We start from the raw sequence: 22,037 nt of genomic DNA, 5'->3' as shown, positions 1-22,037 counted from the left end.
TTGAGGAGTCCCCCAAAAGCCAGGTCCACCTAGGAAGAAGGGAAGCCAAGCAGCGAACATCAAGAGACCAGCCAGGAATGGGTGCAACGGGAACTAGTCACCCCATGCTGCTAACAAGCCTGGTGGGGGCTGGGTCCCCCAGGCAGTGCAGCCCTGTGCACCCGGGTCCCGGCATCCCCAAATCCCTCCGGGAAGGAGAACAAGCTCCCCTCCCACACCACCCCAGCATAACACTGATGCCCGAACATTGCTCCCCTCTTGGTGCACCCAGGCCCTTTCTTTCCCCCCATTTGATCAAATATTCATCACCTCTGCCGCTGAATAATAGATCAATGTGCTGCCGGGAGGGGCACAGCTCCTCTGCGCTGCCAAAGCTCGCACACAAGCTCTCAGAAGAAGGGCTGGGGCAGGCAGACTAGCAGGAAAGCATGGCAGGAGCTGCACGCTGAGACCCTTCTCAGGATGTAGAGGCAGGCAGAACAGGCAATGGCTCTGCGGAGACGGAAGTAAGCAGGGATGAGGCAGGAGCACATCAGGGAAGGTTCCCCCCCGTGGCACTGGGGCTCAGCGGGTGATGCCATCGGTTGCACCCGGACGCTGCTGGACAGACTCAGCTCCAGGAAAATGAGCACCTGAGACTCTAGGTAGAGCCACGTGCTTGGAAACCATCTGTGCTCATGCCAGCAAGCCTGTGTCAAGAGGCTGCTTTTGTTTGCTTTCACCTTCCATGCGCCGCAACGGGGTCACGCTCAAGAGCATGCTGCTGAGAGTGAGCCGGGAGCGAGGGCCCGCCGAGCACCACGCTGATGCCAAAGCCCCGGAAAATAATTAAGTACAAAACAACTAATCGTGATTGACACTGCCCCCCTGGAGACCCGTCAGCCGCCTTCCAAAAATGCTTCCCGTCTTTCCAATGACCCTGACAATGGTGAAGAAGGGATGGAATTGGTGCGGAGGCAGCCGCAGCCCCCGGCCCCTTCCTTGTGTGCCAAGTGTGTCCATCCTCAGTGGAGCTGACAGCACCCTGCTCCATGCAGAGCTGCAGCAGAAAGCAGAGACCCCAGTCCTCATCCTGCAGCCTCTGCAGCCACTGGCTTCATTCAGAGCCACAGGCACCCAGCACCTTGCAGAGTGAGCTCAGGAGCAAGGACAGCAGATGACAGCCTAAATGGAGAGATGCACTCCAAGGTCAGGAGGCTCAAGAAAACAAATCCAAGCTTTTCTTACACATTCAAGTCACTTGGTACTGCCTGGCACCAGCCACAACAGGCAAGGAGAAATGGCAGCACCTTCCACTGGGAACTCCTGAAGTCTTTAATTTGAGGAAAGCATAATACAGCTGCTGGCAGGGAGTTTTGTGGGCTGTGACCGAAAGGTGCTGTGTCCACACAGAACATCACTAAATATGATGCTCGCTCTGAAATTGCAGCTAAATGCTGCTATTTCAGTATTTTGTGAAGGGGAGGAAGAGTGAGCCCAAGGCTGCAGTGCATTGGAACATACTCAGCTGCCTCAAGGAGAGAAGGGGCTCAGCACCTCCCCAGTCCCCCACTTGCTCTCTGAGGCAGCAGGGTGTTGGAGCCCTGCATCTGGATTTGTGCAGCCCAGGCATAGCCAGAGGAGCCGGGTGCCACCCAGGAGCATCCCAGCACTGCCTGAGCTTCTGCTGGGGCAGAATCACTTGAAACACAAATAGAGCTGAGATGGATCAAGAAATAATCCAAATCCATGCAACTGGGGCTGAGGGGAGACTGCACTGAAAAGTAGATGGCGACACTGTGCCCACTCTCCAGTCGGCAGAGGAAAGCTCAAAAGCTGTCACAGGCATGCTGGCATCTGCTGAGTCATGAAGATCGTATGGCCATCATGCCTGTTGAAGGGGCTGTGGCTAAGATGAGCTTGCTCCTTGAGCTGCTCTCCCAGGAAGAAGAGAGTAAAATAAAATGGAGAAAGAGACCAGGCCTTTCTCTTCCTTCAACTCAGAGATGGTTGCACAGATCCCAGCACAGAAAATACTTGGGAAGGGAGGACCAGTCTTGATCTCTAAGGTGCCATCTTCAAGGCGTCTCCTTCAAGGCATCTCCAGCGAGTGGCTGGGAGGAGATCAGTGGTTATCCCCTCCAGTGGGATCTCTTCTCGCACCAGGGCTCGGAAACCCATACAGTGGTGAGAAGTGGAACCTGACAAGACCAGCTGCCCCCTCCCATCTCACCTCCTGACTTTGACCCTGCTGCTGAACCAGGGGCAGCCTGATGGCCACTCAATGGCTGGAACTGGGGCAGTACCACAGGCAACAAACCAAGTCCCCAGAGTCAGCAGGCCAGCGGCAGTGGGATGAGGATGCTCACTGGGCACTGTTTCCCTTTGCACAAGCCCAGGACCTCCGCATGCAGTGCCACCCCCTGCAGCTGACAGCAGTTGTGCCACCCTGGGGCACTGCAACATCACAGGGATGTGGGAGATGATGGGGACCTCCAAGACCCTCAGGCAGAAGTGGCACAAGTAACCTAAAGGCTTGCCATGTCCTCAGCCCTCTAGGGAGCCTCTCTGACAGCTGGAGCAAGGATGTGATGGTGCCCAACCAGACCTGGTTCTGCTGCCGTGACCAGTAGTGATGGTGATCACAGTGCGACATCCAATCTCAACTCTCTAGTCTCAGAGGCAAGGCCAACCTCTCATAGCTATTATTATTTTAAGCTGGTTTTGTGCAGACTCAGCAGATGACACCACATCTGACTGCACTGACAGAAGTCTACGTGACTGGAAGGGAACGGGTGGTGGAGGAGCCAGCCTAGAGCTGCTGCCCAAGAGCCTAGCCTGGGGTCTCCTACACCAGAAAGTCCAACATCAATTGCTGTCTAAAACTGGGAAGACATTCCTAGCCCTTCTTCCAGCAGGGCAGGGGACTCCCCCACCACAAGCAGGCTGGCAGTGGTGTCCCCAGGGAAGCACCAAGACAGCCGGGGTGCAGGACAGCAGCTGCACCGAGATCCCCCAGCTGTGCTGGGGGACTGTGCACCCTGAGAGGTGCAGAGAGGGGCACACACAGCTGCTGAAGCCACCGACCTGTAGCAGCTTTTGCTCACATGGATCCTGCTGTCCTCTCCAAAACCAAGACACAACCATGGGAAGGTGCCGGAGTGAACAAGCTGTGGGGTGCCTTTGGTCAACCCGGGTCAGTGCCCAAAGCAGCCGCCCCAACGCAAGGCAGACAGAAAGACGAAGAGCCGAGTGAGCACCGTGAACACAGGACCTCGGAGCGCTGGGAAGCCGCTCCAATTAGACTCTTCATTGCAGCACTAAATGGACAGAGCTCCCAGAAAGCAATTCCCAGGCTTGCTTTTACGCTGCACGCAATTAAGAATTAAAGCAACCCAAACCTGAAGATGTGTTAAAACAAATGACCAGACTCCCCGGGAGGCGAGGAGAGCCATCATGCTTTTTTCATGCCCATTACACAAGCATGGACGACCTGCGGGGCAGAGGAGGCGGTTGCCCCCACCAGTGGCCGGCTTGGCCACACCATTCAGCGCTTGGGAATGCGTGGCTCGCCGGCTCCCGCATCTCGCAGACATGTGAGCACGTGGGCTGGCGACGGCAACTAGCATTTCGGGTTACTATAGCACTGCTGTTCTGCGCCTACAGCCATTGTGGTCCCTTCCTGTATGAATACATCCAGGCTCCAACAGATCTTCGCTGAGCAGATGCTATCGGGCAACTCCACCACCAGCTACAGCAACCTGGTATTTAAGCTCCTCACAATCCCAATATGTAACAGATGAAGATGAGATCAAGGAAGATGTATATGACAAGGAGAAAAACAAGCCCAGCTGCAACCAAAAGCTGCGAGAATCAGCTCTGCTCTGACAACAGTGGGCCAGTGGCTCGGCGGCAGCTTGGCCCTCGCCCTGACGCCACAGGGATGCCTGGGTGCTCCCCAAGGTGCAGTGTGACGCCTCAGGGATGAAATCCTATCTCAACTCAGGGTGAGGGGAAGAGGTGTGCTGAGACTAAGCAGTTGCGTGCCTGGTGGGCACAGGTCAGCCCCTCTATGCCTGCTCAGGCATCAAAATTGGGGACACCAGGACCCCTGCCTTTGGGAGGGCTGATGCCGATCGAAGACAGAGCCCGTGAGCAAGCCACAGATACCTGTGATGTCTGTCTGGGCATCCTCAGCCTCAGCTGCTGCAGCCCTGCTCTTTCTCTCCAGTTCTTTCATTTCAGGCACGTAGAAGTCCCCTTGGCGGGCGAGGGGACACACGAAGTAGATGCGGTCCTCCTTGTAGATCTCGATACGGGGGTGGGCACACAGCTTCCTCTCCTGAAACACAGCAGGTAACAGTGGGTCAGGGATGTGCCCCTGCTCCCCACCCCGGCAGCCCTCCCCCATGTGGACCTGCTGGCCTGGCAGCACTGCAGACTCACCTGCTTCGCCATGGGGGCACAGCGAGGAGTGGTGGGTCCCACCCCAAAACCACAGTGATGCTTCCCCTCTCTCAACATTCCCCCCACGTGCCACGGCTGGTGGGTTCAGCCCTGGGGGTGAGCAGTTGGCCAGGCTCAAGAAGGAGATGCTGAAGCCTTAGGGAGATGCAGATTCCCCAGCTCACCCTTGGTTTTGGCGTGCTCATTTTGGGCTGGAGCAAGGGGTTTTGGGGAGCCCAGCAGCTGCATCGCACGGACCTGCCAAGTCTCCTGGCAGCACGGCCCTGTGAGCAGGCATAGCACTTCTCCGTTAATTAATATAATCCAGAGCCGACAGCTCAAGCAGCTCCTTTCAGAACGGCGAGGGCAGGGGGAGTGGGAGATGAATCCCTGGCATTTCAGCTAACTCTCCCTCCTCCTCTTCCTCGCCCCACCTCCCCCCTGGCAGCACATTTCAAGACCTCAGCTCCCCCAGCCTGCCAGGGACCTGTGATGGGGGCATGTCCCCCTTGGGTGCCCCAACCCACGCTGAGATGGAGCTGTGGGGACTCTCAGGGTGCCGGGGCCGGGCTGAGGAGCAGCTGGACCCCTCTTGCCACCCCCTCCTCGCCTGCTCGCCCACCAGCTGCTTGCTGGCAGAGGGGGCGGCTGATTACAAGCTGGGTGAGAAGGGAGAGTGTCTCTTCAGCGGGTTTTCTTTTTCTTTCTTTCCCCTTTTCAAATCACTGACAGCTTTTATTTAACCCTGCAACCACCTGATTATCCTCCTCCTCCTCCTCCCTGCCCTGACTATCCTCCTCTTCCTCTTCCCTGCTCTAACTATCCTCTTTCTCCTCCTTACCCTGACTATCCTCCGCTTTCTCCTTGTCTCAGTTATCCTCATTCTCTTCCCTGCCACATTCCCCCAACACAGCTTGCCCAGACATCCTCTAGCAGGGTCCCCATCCCTCCAGGGCTCTCCAGAGTCAGGCCTGGCCCCTCTCTAAGGACAAGCTCTATGGACACATCAATCACGTCCTTACAAAAGCCTGTTCAGTCCTGATCCCCTTCATCCTTGGGGATGGACCAAGCTGATTTCAAGTCACATATTTCCCAGCCAAATATTGGCACTGGGCAGAATCCACAACTGACGGGAGCCAATGCCGACCCTCTTCCCAGTGCTGTCAGCAAGGCCACCTGGAGACTACTCCATGCTGGCAGGATGCTGCACAAGCAACACAAGGAGAAAATCCCACATGAGCCATTTTTGGGTCTATTTTCCCAGTAAAGCCTGCAGGAGCTGGCTCTGCAGAGTCCCAGTTCACCCAGCGGCACCACAGCAGCAGAAACATGAACTCCAGCAAAAGCTCTGCCTGTCCCATCCCAACATCTTCAAGTCTGAATTTCGGCAGAGTCCCTCCTCCAGCTGGAGAGGAACCACATACAGGAGCCCCGTGCCGCAGGGACGCGCAGGGACGCGGGCGGGCTTCCAAGGCACTTGGAGACCGGAGTTCCCACTTGCAGGCAGGTGAAACACTAACGCACACAGATCAAAACTGTATTAAATAAAAACAAGCCAGGCTGTTTTTAGCAGTAGAGCAGAGGCGGCTCATATCACTCCTGCTTTTTCAGCAACAACGCAGACAAGAACCCTTCCTGCCGCTCTGCCCCTTGCTCTACCAACCACAAGCCCATCAGCCAATCTTCAGCTCAGTTTGTTATTTTAGGTTACTGCAAACATACCAGAGATGGGTATCTCCAACGTTTTTTGGATGCATCCAGCTGGCCCTCCATCACTTAATGCAGACAGGAACAACTCAAAAGATTTCAGAGCACAGACCTTCCCTAAATTCATGAGGTCTCTAACCAGTCTTAAACCTCAGGGCTCCAGTCCAGACTCCAAGACATCCCAAGCTAACTTCCCCAAGCCCACCCTGGGATTCCTAAAGAGCAGATCTGGGACATAACCTCTCCTTACAATTTACCAAGGCTGCTACAACTCTCCTTCCAATTACACAGCCCCAGTAGTGACACCCCCACCCCCTCCCCCCGAAGCACAAACAATGCCTCCTCCATGCACATGAAATGTGGGCATTGTGGCTTTTAAGGAATAAAAATGCACACCTGTATGAAGAGCAGGGTCCCAGACTGGCTCTTGAGCCAAATTCTGCTTCATACTCAAGGATTATCCTATAAGATAGGCGGGGATGCTTCACCCTGCCAGGGTGGGAAGCAGCTTTGTCTCCCTGAAGGCCAGAGGAGCCGAGGTGCCCCACAGCCAAAGCCCATGGCTGTGGACCAGGTCGGTGGGATGATGCTGAAGTGGCTGGACACTTGCTGTCAATACCAACACTTGCCTCATGACAGACAGCTACAAGGATGCTTAACACTTGACTTCATTCCAGTTCATGCAGGCTTTTCCTCAAAAGTAAATGGAGGGAAACCAGAGCCTGGTGGTCCTAATTGAAGCCTGTACAAATCAAGTTGGGAGCCAGGCTCGTGAACTGGCCTCTGCTTCTGCACTTCTTCTCAGAGCAACCCAGCTCCTGGCAGGGCTGCTGCAGAGCTCAGCACTGGCAGCCAGGCTCAGGAGAGGACAACGTGCCCAAGAAGGAGCACAGAGGTGGCAGCTGGGAATGCTGTCCAGTCCAGGCTGGGACCAAAGGGATGAGGCTCCATAAAGACTTGAGGAAAGGGGAGAGGCAATGAGGTGGGGAGCCAGGACAACAGAAATCACTAAGGGGATAATCTAAAGGGGATGCAAGGAGATTGCCCTTGTTATCATCCCAAAGGAGATCAGGAGGCAGGCAGAGGACAGGCAAGCACAGGCAGAGGTGCAGCAAAGTGCAACCAAGAGGTGGATGCCAACACAGCACAGAGTGGGTTTAGGGTTATCCCAGTGGAGAGGAAGGCTGCAAGGCTGCTGCAAGGGAAAGAAAACAGCCCATTGAGACTGGAGAGCAGAGTCCAAAGGCGCAGACATAAGCAGAGAGTGAATTAGCGAAGGCTCAACAACATGGCAAAACAACAGAGATGCACAACAGGCAATAATACACTCTGCAGCTGAGGAGGAAGCCCCTCGCTAACTGTGCAGCTAAGCCAACAGATGGAGCAGCAAGGTGGATGTGGAGTTTGCAAGGCAGAGCCCTCAAGTCAAATCAAATGCAGTCTCACACGGGCGGAGGAGCTCAGCAAGAGGTGAACAGTGGGATGCCGACGGCATCGGGGCCAGGCTTCTGGCTAGGACAGCAGGACCTGGTAAGTAGGGCAGGGAAGGGGACTCATCCCTTTGCAAGGTCATGCTGTGTCACTTGCTTTCTCAGCCTCTGCCGGGAACTCAGCCTTCCTACGGCCAGAAAAGATGGAAGTGGCAGCACAGTGTGAAAGGCTTATTTCTGTGTGGGACCCTCCACTGGGCACCTGAGGCATGGGATTTATTGCACGTAATCCATCCAGCCAAGCTACACAGCAAAGGCCAGTGCATCCAGAGCCCACCAGTTCAGTCCTGACATGCACAGCAGCTCCGGCATATCCTGCTATGTCAGACCCAACACCTTCCATGAAGCCAACTCCTTCTTGGCCCATCCGAGGGCTGTGGTGGGGTGCTGCTCACCATCCTCTTGGGAACAAGGGTTTATGGAGGGGAATACTCTTGCACTCCTCTTTCCCAGGTGAAATAACACCCCAACTAATCTTTACCCTGTGTTGTTTCCAAATCACCCACCACTCCTGATTCCCTGCAGGACTTTCTCCAGGTTGACCTCACTTCTCTAGAAATGGAGCATCCCCCGGCCTTGTGCATCTGAAAGCACCAAACCAGCATTTTGGAAGACCTTCTCCAGCAGTGAGAGGTGGCACCTCCATGGCAGTATAAATTTTCCTCTCCCCATTTGTCCATTAAGGTATAGACCCCATCATCTGCCCACAGAGTGGCTTGGGCATGGATGGATCCTTGAGGATGCCCCCACTTCCCTAGGCAGCCAGGAGAGCAGTCTCAGGGCTACAGGATATGCAACAAGATGTCTGAGATCCTGAAATCCCAGAAGAATCGTGCCAAAATGGAAGGGGGTGGCAGGGTGCTCACGCTGCACCATGGCCCTCAGCGCCTGCTGGGAAACAGAAGGCGAGCTGGGGCACTGCGGGGACCGGCTTTGTCACTCTGTCAGGCTCGTCTGCTCAGGAATTCAAATGCCACCAACTGGATCTGCTTCATCTCCCACTGCTGGAAGAATTCAGCTTGTTAGGAGACCAGCAAATGAGCCTTGCGGCTGCTCTCGGGATCCTTGCCATGCCCGGGCATGCTGGCACTCAGGATCCAGCTGAACCCACTGTCTTCCCCAAAACACTTCTAGGGTTGCCAGGAAGGCTGTGGGGAGGCAGCTGTTGTCCTAGTCCCACTTCTGGGCACAAGCATCCTGGCCCCAGAGGCCCCCCCGTCACCAAGACCTCCTGGCATGGCTCATGGGGTGATGGTTAAGACACACCAGCCCACTGAGTCACTGTTTCAGGGCCAATGGCTATGGAAGCAGTAGGGGAAAGGCTTTTTGGGCCACCACCAAGCTTCCTGCTGTGGCAGGGCTGGAGGCTGAGCTCTCTGTGCTGCCCAGCAGCTCCTGGATCCACCACAGAGATGTCTGCCTCATGCCCCAGCTGCCAGTAAGCCACGTGTATACAGCCATCACCTGCGCCTGTCACCCACCCCTGCCAGAGGATCTCCTGCCTGCAATGTGTAAAAAAATGCCTGTAAAACCCAGCCAGGACTGGAAAAGCTGCAGAGACCAAGCAACTGATCACCAAGGAAATGCTCCCCTTCTTCTATCTTAGGGGCGCCAGGCAGCCCCCTGAGCATCTGCTCCGCCACTGGCTAGGGATGCACCCTCCAGGGATCCACTGCTGGGCACTACCAAAAAGCTGGGACAGGCTGGAGCCTGCCAGCCACTGGGAAAGCGATGGTGCAGGATCCAGCCTAAGCACTGACTTTTCTCTGCACAGTCCCAATCGAGAGAACAACTTCCCAGAGGGGCTGATAAGCACATGGCCCAAGCCTGCACTGGGAGGGGACCCAGCCTCAAGGAGCAGCTGTGGGTTGTTTACCAGGGGCCATATGAACATCAGTTCGGCACAATGTGCCTGGTGCTGCTGCTCGTCTCTGCTCTTACAGCGATAGGATGCACCACCGCCATCACAGTGAAGCAGAAGGGTGCCGGGCACACGGGGCTGGCTCCATCCGCATCCTGCTGCCATCCAGGAGTGACATCAGCCACACGAGGGAGTTTTCCACAGGCAGCTGGAGTGGGGGCTGGCCCACGCCCGGGTTACAGCCAGGTCCGCTCTGCTACTGAATGAGACCAGCAGCCTCAAGAACAATTTGCTAAACACCAATGATGCAACGGGTGTCTGGCTCCTGCCCTGCGGGGAGCACAGGGAGGAATGCTGAGGGACAACCCTCCAGCCCTGCTGCTGCACCAGGGCTCCCTCCCTCCATTTATTAAACCACTGCACCTGGAGGAGGAACAGATGGTGGGTGTGAACACATGGGGGGGTTGTGCCCATTGCTGGAGGCTGCTGCTCACCTGGGGAGCTCACCAGCATCCCCCCTGCCAGTCAGAGCATCATCACACCCTCACTGCTATGAGCCTCCCCTCACCCGTGCCACCGGCACTTGGGCCGCTCCAGTTAGTGCCAGAAGATCAGCTGGCACCCAGCAGAGTGCAAGGGACCCCCAGGGGACTTGTCAGGTCTGTCCCCACATGCCAGCACCTCCCGCCTGCTCAGGCAACACGACTCCCCCATGTCTTGCTTCCAGCCAGAGGCATTCATCCTCATCCTCCTCCCAGGGAAGGGGTCGGACTCTTTGGTCCCAGGGATTTTAAAGAAACAACAAAACCGCGTGGAGCTGAAGGGCCCTAAAATCAGTTGCTAAAATTAGAGCTGAAACTGAGCCACCAGCTAGGACCGGAGGGAGCGCGCTGTGTGCCACATCCTCCTCGCTTCCTCACACACTCCACACGCGGTGTGTCATCCCCGCTTATCTTAGATCACGGGTGCTAGGTAGTGCAGGGAGGCTTTGCAATTCAGTTTGCACAGCACCCAGCACCCTTCAGTGCTCTCCCAGTTCAGCCAGGGGACAGACTCCTTGCTGGTCCATCCTGCCATCCCAGACCCAGACTGGGGATGTCCCTGTCTCTGTTTTTCCTTGCCCAGACAGCAGCTTGAGGTTAAACACCACTCTGGTCTCATCTGAGCTGATGAAAGCAAAAAAAAAAAAGGCACCCCTTCCTCTCCAGGTTTCAAGCTTGGTTTCAACATGTGCTTCCAGCCCAGAAAGCCAAGCATCTCCTGGGCTGCCCTACAAGCAGGGGGAGGGAGGGAATGCTCCTGCTCTGCTGATACTCCACCCGGACCACTGCCTCCAGTTCTGGGGTCTCCAGCACAAGACAGTCATGGACCTGTCAGAGCAGGTCCAGAGGAGGCCATGGAAACAGTCCAAGGGCTGGAACACCTCTGCTATGGAGAAAGGCTGAGAGAGCCTGGAGAACAGAGGGCTCCAGAAAGACCTTATTACAGCCTTTCAATATACAAAGGGGGCTTGTAAGAAAGATGGAGAGAGACTCTTTATCAGGGTCTGTAGTAACAAGACAAGGGACAACAGTTTTAAACCAAAGCAGGACAGGTTTCGATTGGATATAAGGAAGAAATGGCTTGTGATAAGGGTGGTGAGACTGGACCAGGTTACCCAGAGAAGCTGTGGATGCCCCATCACTGGAAGTGTTCAAGGCCAGGTTGGACAGGGCTTTGAGCAACCTGATCTAGTGAAAGGTATCCCACAGCAGGGGCGTTGGACTGGATGATCTTTGAAGGTCCCTCCCAACCCTTCTGTGATTCTGGTCCTCCCTGCTGAGCTGCAGCCTGACCACAGGAGACAAAGATGAAGCCTGGGTGCCTGGGGCTGCCTGCTGAGGGGCAGGAATCGGGCAGGGGCTGGGGAGGAGCCATCTGCCCAAGAGACGATTTGGGCTGAAGGGAGGACAAGCTGTTGGAGGGAGAGACAGGCAGACGTGTTTTACACCAGTAATACCTCAAGCATCAACAAAACCCCAACATTGCAGTTTGCAGCTCAAGCAGGATGAACGTGGAGCCGGAGGGCCCTGCCTCCCAGCACGGCCGGCCCTCAAAGCCAGCTCCAGCACACAGCACAGCCGTGAACACCAGGCTGCTGAGGGCTGTGAAACAGCTGCTGCCTCCCAGCCTGGAGAAACTCACATTTCAGAGGTGGTGAGACTGCTCCCACGCATGTGCACTTTACTTTCAAATCCTCCGGGCTGCGAGGTGTTTCAGAAACAGAAGGTGATATTATTGCAGTCAAGAATGGCCGTTTCCGTCAGCCAGCAGAAAACGAGTGGCACCACCGGCACTAGAGCAGCGGAAAACAGTCTCGCCAAAGGACAGCAAATCCTCCAGGTAGCAAAATACAGTGCCTGGCAATTAGCACCTCCCACACCCATCGGCAACCCTCCCTGCCCTCCGCACTAGCACACTCCGCCCTCTTCCTGCAGCAGCCCCCCATCCTGCCTGAACCAGGACACCACCCTGCCAAGGTGGCAGCGCCGAGGCTTCAGGACAGGCAGGTGAAAATCAGCCCCCGAGATGCTCTCCACAGCAGCGAGAAGGAGCGCATTTGGACCGTGGGAGCCGCGAAACGCTAGGCTTGATAGCTGGGAGAGTTTTTCATTTTCACCTTGGTGAAGGCAGCCCGCCATGCAATTTACACCTTGCCCGCCTGCCTGCCTGCGCTTCCCGGGGCCAAATCACCCAGCTGCTCCCTCCCGGCAGAGCGGCAGGAGCTGCAAAGCGGCAGCTATCAGGCATGGCCAAACTGAGAGGTGAAGGAACGAGCCCGGGTGGGTTGGTGGGTACAGGAGATCCCAGCACTCCGAAAGGGGTGTCAAGGACCAGGCACAGGCTCCCAGGTCACTGCTGGAAGCTGCTGTGAGAGTTGTGAATACTTTTCTCCTCTCTGGGACAGAGATGCAGATTCCTTCCTGTCAACAAGCAAAAGGGATGCACTCTGGACCTCCTCCCCTTCCAGCACCCACTTGAGCAGCAAGAGAAATCCTGCAGCACATGCAGGAGCATCCCCCATCTTCAGAGACGAGCTGGGCAGCAAGTTCCAGCAAGATAAAAACTTTCAGAAAGTAGCCACAGGCAGCCAGAGCCCCTGGCATAGGTGAAGGACAAGCCCTGACCAAGGCTACCAGCCTGGACACGCTCAGGTACATTAGTCCATGTGCTTCCAGAGACATTTTACTGCCCCCAACTATGGGAACGTCACCTGCAGAATAAGGAGCAGATGGTGCAAACACACACAATTCATGGGGCTTGAGTACCCCCTGGTGTCACAGTTATTTGGTAGTAATTAGTCCTGAAGCAGAGAGTTTAAGAAGTGAAGCAAACTTTTGCATTAAAAAAAACACCACCCAACCTAAAAACTCTGTGCTTTCCATGTCTCCAGTTCTGCCTTGCTCTTGTATCCACCATGGGTAAGCAAAGCCAGCTGGGGAGACAGTTTTCACCAGCTTCCCAGAGCTTCACTATACGTTCTCACACTCTTACTCCTACCCGACCCCAACCGCATCCCTTCCTCTCCTCCTCCTTCCCTATCACTGCCACACACAAGCTCTCTGAAGGGGACTTTGGTTTTAACCACTCAGAAAGCCCAAACACTGGATTTTCATTATAAAACAAGAAATCCGTGTAAATCCACATAATCTCTCCTCCTCTGAGGAAGCAGTCCTGGGTTCTTGTCCCTGTCCCTAGGAACTCCATCACTACAGGAGTGTGTGGGTCAACAGCTGTGCATGAAAGGAGGCGGATGATGCTGCAGGAGAGGAGGACCACAGCTGGAGAGGGCTGCCTCTGCTTCGGAGTGCGGGTCTCCAGGGGCCAACGCGCTCCTTCCAGCCCTCAGAGGATGCTTTTTCAGCATTAATCGCAAAGCTGAAGAGGTTGATGCAATGATCTCTGCCATCACGGATGACTGGAGCGATGCTAAATCACTTTGCCTGCTCTGTTGCCTCGACGAGGCTGCCAGAAGCAGCAGCTGTAGCAATTTCTCTGCCTCTTGTCGAGGTAGGGCCTTTCAGGAAAGGAATCATCGCCCAAGACTTTCTCCTGCCTGTCCTGCCTCAGCCAGGCAGCACACCACACTGTGGTCTCCCACCCCATGTGGGGCATCATGCAGGTAAAAAGAGCCTCTTTCAGACATGGGTCTTCATTAGGCTGCTCACAGGGAGAGTAAACCCTAACCTAGGGTACAACTCCCCGCCTCCCTGAGACACCCAGCAACAGGTTGTTTCTTGTGGTGGTCTTCTTCCATGGGTAACCCACAGCTGAGAGCCTGGAGGGCTCCTCATTCAGCTGGACACTCCCAACCCCCCTCGATGGCTTTATCTTCTGGACCACCACTTGCTTGAGTAACTTGCCCTTCTGCTACAGGTATGTCCAGTGGACGATTGTTCCCCACGTTCTCACACACATCCTCACCCATAACAGGTCCTGTGGTGAAACCCTTGTGCAGCAAAACCAAAGCAAAAGAGATGGAGCAGGAGCACCTGGTGCCCACAGCACATGGGAGCTCTTGGTCTCCTGAGCCAAGGTCTGGGCTGACCCCCACAAAATCTCAGCCCTTTCCTCTTGCTTTTCAGCTGCACAAGTCATCCTCCCAGGATCACAGGCATCTCCAGCTGCTCTTCCACAGCTTGTTGGTCACCAGGACAAATTCAGGACATGTGTCACATTAATGTCGCCGGAAAGAAAACGGCCCAGTGAAATAAATACCCCCCTGTCCCTTCCTACCTCCTTGAACAACCTTGTCTTTCTGCAACGCCCCCAGCTCCCAGGCTTCATGGAATATATTTCACGATGAGCTAAGCTCAGCCTCACACCATCGCTTCGCAGCTGAGAAAGCTGAAAAGGGAAGCTGAAGAACCTAACCTTGCTGAACTTACACAGATAAAGCCACTGGCAGCCCAGAGCAAAGCCAGGATGTTACCGCCTGATTCCCAGACAAAATAGTCTTTCCCTCCCCATGGACAGGGACTTGTCAGCCTCATGTAGAAGGCTAGGAAGGCCACCAAAGAGGAAGATGGAGCAGGTTTCAGCCTGGTTTGCCAAGGAGGAATGGGTAAGATGATCATGACGTCCGTCAGCACGTCGCCAGTACAGCACGTCAGCAAATCTGATGGCAGAAAGCAAGTTTCCAGGGCAGAAAAATCTTCCAAGCTATTGGCTAAATGCAGCCAACAGTGCAGAAAGACGGTTTGACCTCCTGTTCAGGGAGGCCCAGGCTTGCTTCGGGTGACAGAGATCCCTCCTGGGCTCTCCACTGCAGGACTCTCGCCCATGGGCCACCGCTTACCCTCGGTTCACTGCTCCTCCAGCTCCTGTTTCTCCTTCACTTGCCCCGGGGACAAACGTCCCCATGTTTTAAAAGCAAGGCAGAGTCCAAGACAAGTGCCTTTCTGAATTTTTATAAACAAACAAGAGACATTTCCCTGCAGGCTTCCAGGAAAGCTGCCTTCAAACCCCCACGTCCAAGAGCTTGCACCTCTACTCCAAAAAGCCAGCAATCCTGCGAGGCAAAGGGCAAAGAGCCAGAGACCCTGGAGAGCCCCAGTGTGATGACAACTCCCACCGGTGAGCTCGGATAATGAAGCCCCCAGAGCCTCCAGCCGCTGGCAGTAACGATTTGCCTGAGGAAATCCCAAGTGCAAACAAACAGCGCTGGCAGGCAGAAAGCAAAAGGCAAAAAAGACGGGCAGGCTGCCTGCAATGCAGGAGGAGGTGGAAACGCAGGCAGAGGCAAGGAGAGGGGTAAGGGAGGAGAACGAGTGGCATCAGGCAAATTCACCAGGGATCTCAGGACAGCTCCAGACACCCTCAAGCCAGGACACACCATTTCAGCAGCTACACGTGCTGACCGATCTCTCCAGCTGCCCCACCCAGGGCAGGCATGGGGAAGCGAGTTGGGGCTGGGTGTCTGCCTTTCCTCTGCAGCCCTCACCTCCTCCTCCTCAGCCTGCCAGGGACCCCGGCACAGGGTCCCAGGGGGCTCATTACCTTGGTCTGCAGAGGAGAGCACCTGCCGAGCACACTGCCGCAGTGTGCCGGGAAGGCAATGGCTGGCAGTGCTGGTGGGGACACAAGCCGAGTGCCTCCAAAGCCAGGCTCTTCTGCTGGCAACAGAGGCAGCAGGGGAGGGGAGCAGCTGCTGTCAGTGACCTTTGCAGTCTGGCAATTGCTCCTTCGCCAGCAGAAGATCGTGAGTTTGTGCAGATCAATCAGGAGACAAAATCGAAGTAAGTTAGGTGAGGACAGAGCCCAGCCTGACTGCCCTTCCACAAGCCTGCAGCTTTACAGGTCCTGTATGCTCCCAGAGGTGCTGCATGAGCTGGGAAAGTTCCAGATACACGCCATGCTGCTCAGCTTTCCAGGTCTTTCCCTGCTGGGGAGCCACCTCCCTATCCCCACCACTGCTCTGCTCTCCCAGGTACCCCAAACCACAGGCAGCCCTGTGTAACATCATCGACTGCAGCACATTGGCCGATGCCATCGCCACCAGAGCTGCCCTGGATCCTCATCAATGCCGCTTGAAACCTGGAGGACACCCCTTCTCTACTCAGCACCATGGTGCCCTCCCTCAAGCTCTGGGTACCCAGAGGGTGGGGAGATCTTTGGGGAAGCATCTCTGCACCTCTGCCCCCTTCCAGCCCTCCCCAGGCAGCTGCAGCTTGTCATGGGCAGGGAGCAGACTCTGCCCTGCATCACTGCAGCCCCATCCCAGGAAAGCTGCCGGGTCTAAGCTAGCAAGAAAGGAGGGGTTTGGACACTGTGCTCCATAGCACAGCATAAAGCCAGAGCTGAGTCAATGCTATGGATCCCATAGTAGCACCTAGTGGGAGACACAGCTTTGCAGGGGAACTGGTGGGAGATGCAGACAAGGGCTTCTTGGGGAGGCAGGAACTGAGCAAGGGAGGGACAAGTGAACATGGCACCTAGAGATGCATGTGAGAGAGGAGGATGCAAGAACAGAGAGGAGCCGATGGCTGCACTTCTCAGTTGTGAGCCCACAGCATCAGGCATCTCCCGCAGCCATAGCAGTTGCTTCTGATTCACTCATCTCCTGAACTGCTTGGCAGAGAAGTACCGGAGCAAGTCTATCTCCGACACTGACCTCTTGATAAGCTTTTGCCAACTCACGGTCTGGTTACTGTACCGCTGGGCGGACGTTACCCCAAGCTGTGAATCCGCACAGCATGAAAAGAAGAGCAGCTGGCCACAGCAGATGATAGATATCTACCTTTCTGTATGTCAAGGAGCTGCCATCAGCTCCCAGCAGAAATAAAATCCAGAGAAGCAGCTGAGAATAACTGGTAGAAAGAAAATGCTGGTGTTCACAGTGGGAATAAGGCCACGGTTTCCCTCCCTCCAGCCTTCCTGGGGTGCCTTACAACCCCAAGGAGCTGAAACAGAGCCCATCAACAAATGCACAAAGCCAGCAGGCAGCTGCAGACAGGCCGGCTCTGTGAAGAGCCATGGAACATCCTCTTCATCCCCACAGCACCAGGACACCCCTTTGGGTTTCATCTGAAAGGCAACAGCCCCCAGTGCTGTGCTGGGACAGGGACTCCCAGACCAACCACTCTACCAGCTGCCTTAAAGGTCTGTCCTTGACCTTCAAGCAGCATTTCTGCCTTGAGATCTGCCCCACAGAGCTGCAAATATAAGGGAAATGGACACTGTAACAGCTTTAGATACATCAGATCTTCTGGTTGGTGGTGTGTGGAAGGAGAGGGACAGAAGCAGAAGTTTTCAGGGGTCCTGGGATGCCAACATGTGCCCAGTTATCACTATGATAAGCAGCCAGAACCAGGGCTGCAGAGCAGTTACTAACCTGCTCTCCCTGCTGCACTCGGCTCCGTCACCTCCCTTCATCCCTGCAGGGTTGTTATAATTCCTCACATTAGCAGAAGATGAACAGGTAAAACCATCAGTCTGTGGAATGAGCACCCGGCAGTCATTGTACAAGCCAGAAAAAAAAATTAAAAAAAAATCACCCCAATTACTCCATAGTGCCAGAAACTCCCAGGCATCCTTCCCCTCCCTTGAAAAGTAAAGCTGCACCATTCGGTGTCATTAAACTTGGAGCTCAGCCTCAGATCAGCAGAGCCTCACTGAGCTTTAGGAGGAACACAGCCATGCAATATGTAGACGTGCAAAATCCAGATATCAGTGGCCTGGAAGACAAGCACACCCCAAACCCCACCAATGACTCCATTTTGTGGCTCCCAGTGTCTCTGTTTTGTTGTCCCAGTGCCAGTGCCAGAGGGGGCTGGCTGCGAGTGTCTCCCCTCTCCTTGCTCCGTGCTGGCTCAGGACTGCCAGCACCCCTCAGATGCTCCCTTGGTGCAAGCTGGAGTGGAGCTCTGGCTCTCTGCTGCAGCTGGGCTGCTCACTCAATCCTGAAAGCCTCTGAAAGCCTTCCTAAGCTTCCCTCTGCACACAGGCCAGGAGATCCATATTTTGAACCCCTCTAAGAGATGAGCTTTGGAGAAAGTGGACATGGCAGCCACAGGAGTCTGATTCTGTCCCAAAAGCTGTACCTAAGCTCTGCTCCACATCAGCACAGAAATCTTTCTACTTTCTCTCTGTTACCCAGAAGGAGAGGTGACTCTCCATCATCATCTCCCCTCTTAGGCAGGTTTGTTCCTCTCCTCCATACTGGAGGCACATCCTTTTTCTCATTACAGCCCCATCCTTTTCCCCAGCCCTGGCAGGGCAGAGGCACCCTATCTAAGGGAGAACATATCTCCAACAAAGCCAGTAGAAATGCATCTGCTCAAGCCAGGCATGAGTATCAACCTCCTCATATTCACCAGAGCATCAAGAAGCCCAGGAGAGGCAAAATTCAGCTGGGGTGGGGACAAAGAAATAGGATGCAGCCTTGGCACACCTGGAGGCACTGGTCCATCAGGTGCTGATCCACTCTTGAGGGTAACAGGTACCTTTGGTCTCTTACCAATGCCAGACACCACAGAAGAGATCCTGAGGAAAGTCAGCTCAAGGGTGACAGAGGACAAGCACTGACTCATCCCTGAGCCTGTCCCCAGGTTGCTGCTGCCTCCTCTGCCCGCTGTGGTCGGAGAGCAGGGGAATGAATGCCTTTTCTTGCTCCTATACAATCAGGTGAAGAGGAGAGGCTCGCCACAGCGTGCCACTTGCTCAGGATGGAGCAGGCGAAGCAGTGCAGGAAGCCCGGACATCCCGCCAGGCTGCAGACCTCCATCAGCTGCCTCTGGGCAGTTCTAACCTGGAGTCATCCCTGCCAGTTCCGGGCACGGATGCTGAAGTTACAAACTGCCAACATTTCTGTGAAAGACTCCAATTTTCCCCAGTTTGGCTGAAGCAAAAAGGCTGGAATAAGCTGCCACATGCTGGAAGAGAAAGAGGACAAAAGGATTCCTGGAGCTGAAGGCTCCCAGGCACTCTCCAAAACCCTGCAAGCCAAGAATTAAGCACAGCTCGACCTTCCTCTTTCAAGGAGCTCACAGACCAGGCTGCAAGCTGCTCTGGAGCCCTGCAATGGCAGAGGCAGCTGGAGACCACAAAGATGAACCCAGCCCTGGAGGAGTTCAAGAGAGTCAGGATTTGACAGCATGATTTTCCTCAGCCTGTCGAGACAACCTGAGTTCAGCACTGGATGTTTGCTCCTCAGAGCAGGACAGGCTGTACTGACATACATAGGTCTGCACTAAACCACTGCACCTCTCCACAGCCCGCACCCACTTTGCAAAGGCTGTGGGTCCCTATGGGTGCGGGCAGAGCGTTGGCCACCAGACAACAGCATAAACAGAGCAAAATCACACACTGAGCCCATGAAAGCGTCCCCAAGATGTGAGCAGCTCCACAGACCGCTGTGCCTGTCGCGGTCACGAGGACTGGCAGCTCAGGACACCTCCAGCCCACTGCCTCCGCCCAAGGCCACCAGCATGCAGCAGCATCAACTCAAACAGCATCCAAAGGGCAGCGGCTGCTGCAGGCAGGCACAGACAACAGGGTTATATGTATATATAGCCCTGCTGAAAGAAGAGACCCTGAGGGACTTTCAGTGTGACCCTCTGCTTCGGAGCAAACAGCTGGGCTCAGCCGCTTCGCCAGTGCTCCAGCCACCGATGCAGCCCCAAAGCCAGCGCCTCGCCTACGGCACGTAAGCTCTCGGCACGGGAAGGAACAAGAACCGATTTTGTTCTTTCATCCCTGTGATCTGATCACCACCCAACCTCGCGACTCATCCATCAGTGCAGAAGAGAAATGTTTTCGTTCTCCTGCCCTCCCTGAAGTGGGGCCTTTCCTACCATTTTATACCTAACTAGAATCTAAAAAGTGCAAGTTAGTCATAGCACAATCGTCCTTTTTCTGGAGGTAAAAATGCCACTGCTTTCAAATGTATTATCTCCTTGCTCCACAGGTTTCAAAGTGGGAGCTTCATAGCCACAGAAACTGGGCCAACAGCATTTGCTGGAAAAGAGCAGTATTTCTAAGAAGCTGTTTCGCATTTGATTGGGTTCATTTTGCTGTTTCTCAAGCCTGGCACAGCTGGCAAGGTCTGGCTCAGAGGGCTACAGGGAAGAACCAGCCCAGAAAAAAATCATTAGGACCCTGCTAGAATAATTGCAGAGAGGCAGATCAATCTCATCCTTGAATTAATTGACTAGCTGGCAAGGAGGGAAGACCCCAAGGTTTGGGACAGTGTCACTGCTTGAGAGAGCTGGACCCGTCTCCAATGCCGGACAAAGAAAATCTTTTGAGCCAACTGCATTCTCTGAGATTCTCTATAAATACATTCAGGAAGAGCACATGTACAGATTGAGTCGATAAAGAGATCTGACAGAAAAGCACTGTAGTATTTTACTCTCCCTCCTTGCCCAAGGCAAACCATTTCAGTTCTTTCTCTCCCTTGGACAGCCGTATGAAATATCCCCAGCTTCCTCTGCGATCATTAATCCTCACTGCAAAGGCAAGGGGGGAGCAAATCTTTGTGTCTGAGTGGATTCATCTCTCTGACAATTTTGCAAGGCTGAGTAAGTCGTTATGAGGCTGCGAGCCCCAGTTTGCCAAAGCAGCATCTAGGAGAGCAAGGTATCTTCTCACTCCCTTCTGGGATGAAAATACCCCCCAGCAGGACCACGGGCTGACAGACAGCACTGGGACAAGCTTTTGGCTGTTGGGCCATCAGGGATGCTCACATGGTCTGGCATGCATTGGAAGGCAGGCCCTGGAAGTTTGCTTTCCTTCCAGGAGCTGCCTTTGGAAATGCTCCTAGAAAAGGAGCTGGGATGGTAACAGAATCAAGATGCTGGACATCACAGGAAAGCACCCACCGTGGCAGAGACCTGGGGCTGAGACACCAGCTGGAACAACCTCCCCAGGGATGCAGGGGAGTCACTGCTGGAGGCTTTCAAGATGCAATTGGGTGCTAGATAACCTTATCCAGTCTCCCTTTCCCATGAAAGGTTGGACCAGATGACCTTTCCATGTCCCTTCTAACCTTAGCTGTTTCCATTCTGTGATCACTTAGAGCTGGGGAGGCCACAGTGGCCAGGAACCTGCATCCCCTATCAGTCACTTGCCTGGGACCAGGACTCCTCTGCCTGCTGCTAGGGCAGATGCCTGCACGGAGTCAACATGAAGTTGGGGATAAACAGGGTGATTTCACACATGAGACAAGCTGCAGAGGCAGGGAAGGAGCCTTTGTAACTACTGAAGCTCAAAGCTGGCCAGGAAACCTCTTTTCTGCTCACAGCAGCGATGCCACCGGAGCTGCAGTTTTACACCTGCCCCCATGCAACCAAACAGCAGAGCTGAAACAGAAGCTGTGCACTTGCAAGAGGAAAGGCGCTTGCAAGCACAAGGTGGCAGAGCAGCAGGTATGGAGCACTGGCATGCACTGACAGCCAGGACACACCAACAAGCACACACTGGCCTGCCTGGTACAAGCTGGCCACGCCGGCTCCGTCAGGGCAGCACCCAGCACTGAACATGAAGCACAGCCAGTGCTAAGGCACTGCCTGCCCGCCTGCAAGGACCAGGGAAAAACTGACAGCAGATGAGTAGTGGCCTGGGGCTGCCAAATTCCTCTGGAGAAGTGGGAAAATTGGGATGCCCACTGCGAGTGGCAGGAGACATGACGCAGAGCCCCGGATCCCCATATGTTCCATTAGCGGCGCAGGAGGAGCGCGTTTCCCTGCAGACACAGGTTAAATGGACCCACTCTGCTGCACGACCCTGAGCTGGGTCCAAAGGTCCCTACCGGGTGAAACAACATTGCCCACCACAAAACCCCTCCACCTGGCTCAGCTCCCAGCCTGACCTCATGAGCGTCCTGTCCTCCCCTGCCTCGCACAGCACTGAAGGCAAGGTCACTCATGTTTGCAGGACTGAAACTTCTTCGGAGGGTTTTGTCACTAAAAATATTTAATGAGTAAAAGTCGCCATGAATGCGCGAACTGATGTGATGTGACATGCAACTAGGGGTTGCCAACAAACAGGGAGCAGGCGGCCTCGCTGGAGAGAGA

The 22,037-nt window shown here is 54.8% G+C and overlaps 1 protein-coding gene across 2 annotated transcripts in view; it reads right to left on the bottom strand.

Annotated features, from left to right (window-relative positions):
• The window catches only part of TEX264 (testis expressed 264), a 42,062-nt gene that overhangs the window by 4,168 nt on the left and 15,857 nt on the right, over positions 1-22,037 (bottom strand). For both annotated transcript variants that reach the window (XM_026857185.1, XM_026857186.1), the window contains one exon: positions 4,150-4,321. In XM_026857185.1, coding sequence (XP_026712986.1) covers positions 4,150-4,321 — 172 coding nt within the window. The remainder of the gene's footprint in view (positions 1-4,149; positions 4,322-22,037) is intronic.

Source organism: Athene cunicularia (genome assembly GCF_003259725.1).
Source record: "Athene cunicularia isolate RWA chromosome 12 unlocalized genomic scaffold, athCun1 chr12_part1, whole genome shotgun sequence".
Taxonomy (NCBI): domain Eukaryota; kingdom Metazoa; phylum Chordata; class Aves; order Strigiformes; family Strigidae; genus Athene; species Athene cunicularia.
This window is presented reverse-complemented; position numbering and strand designations above follow the sequence as displayed.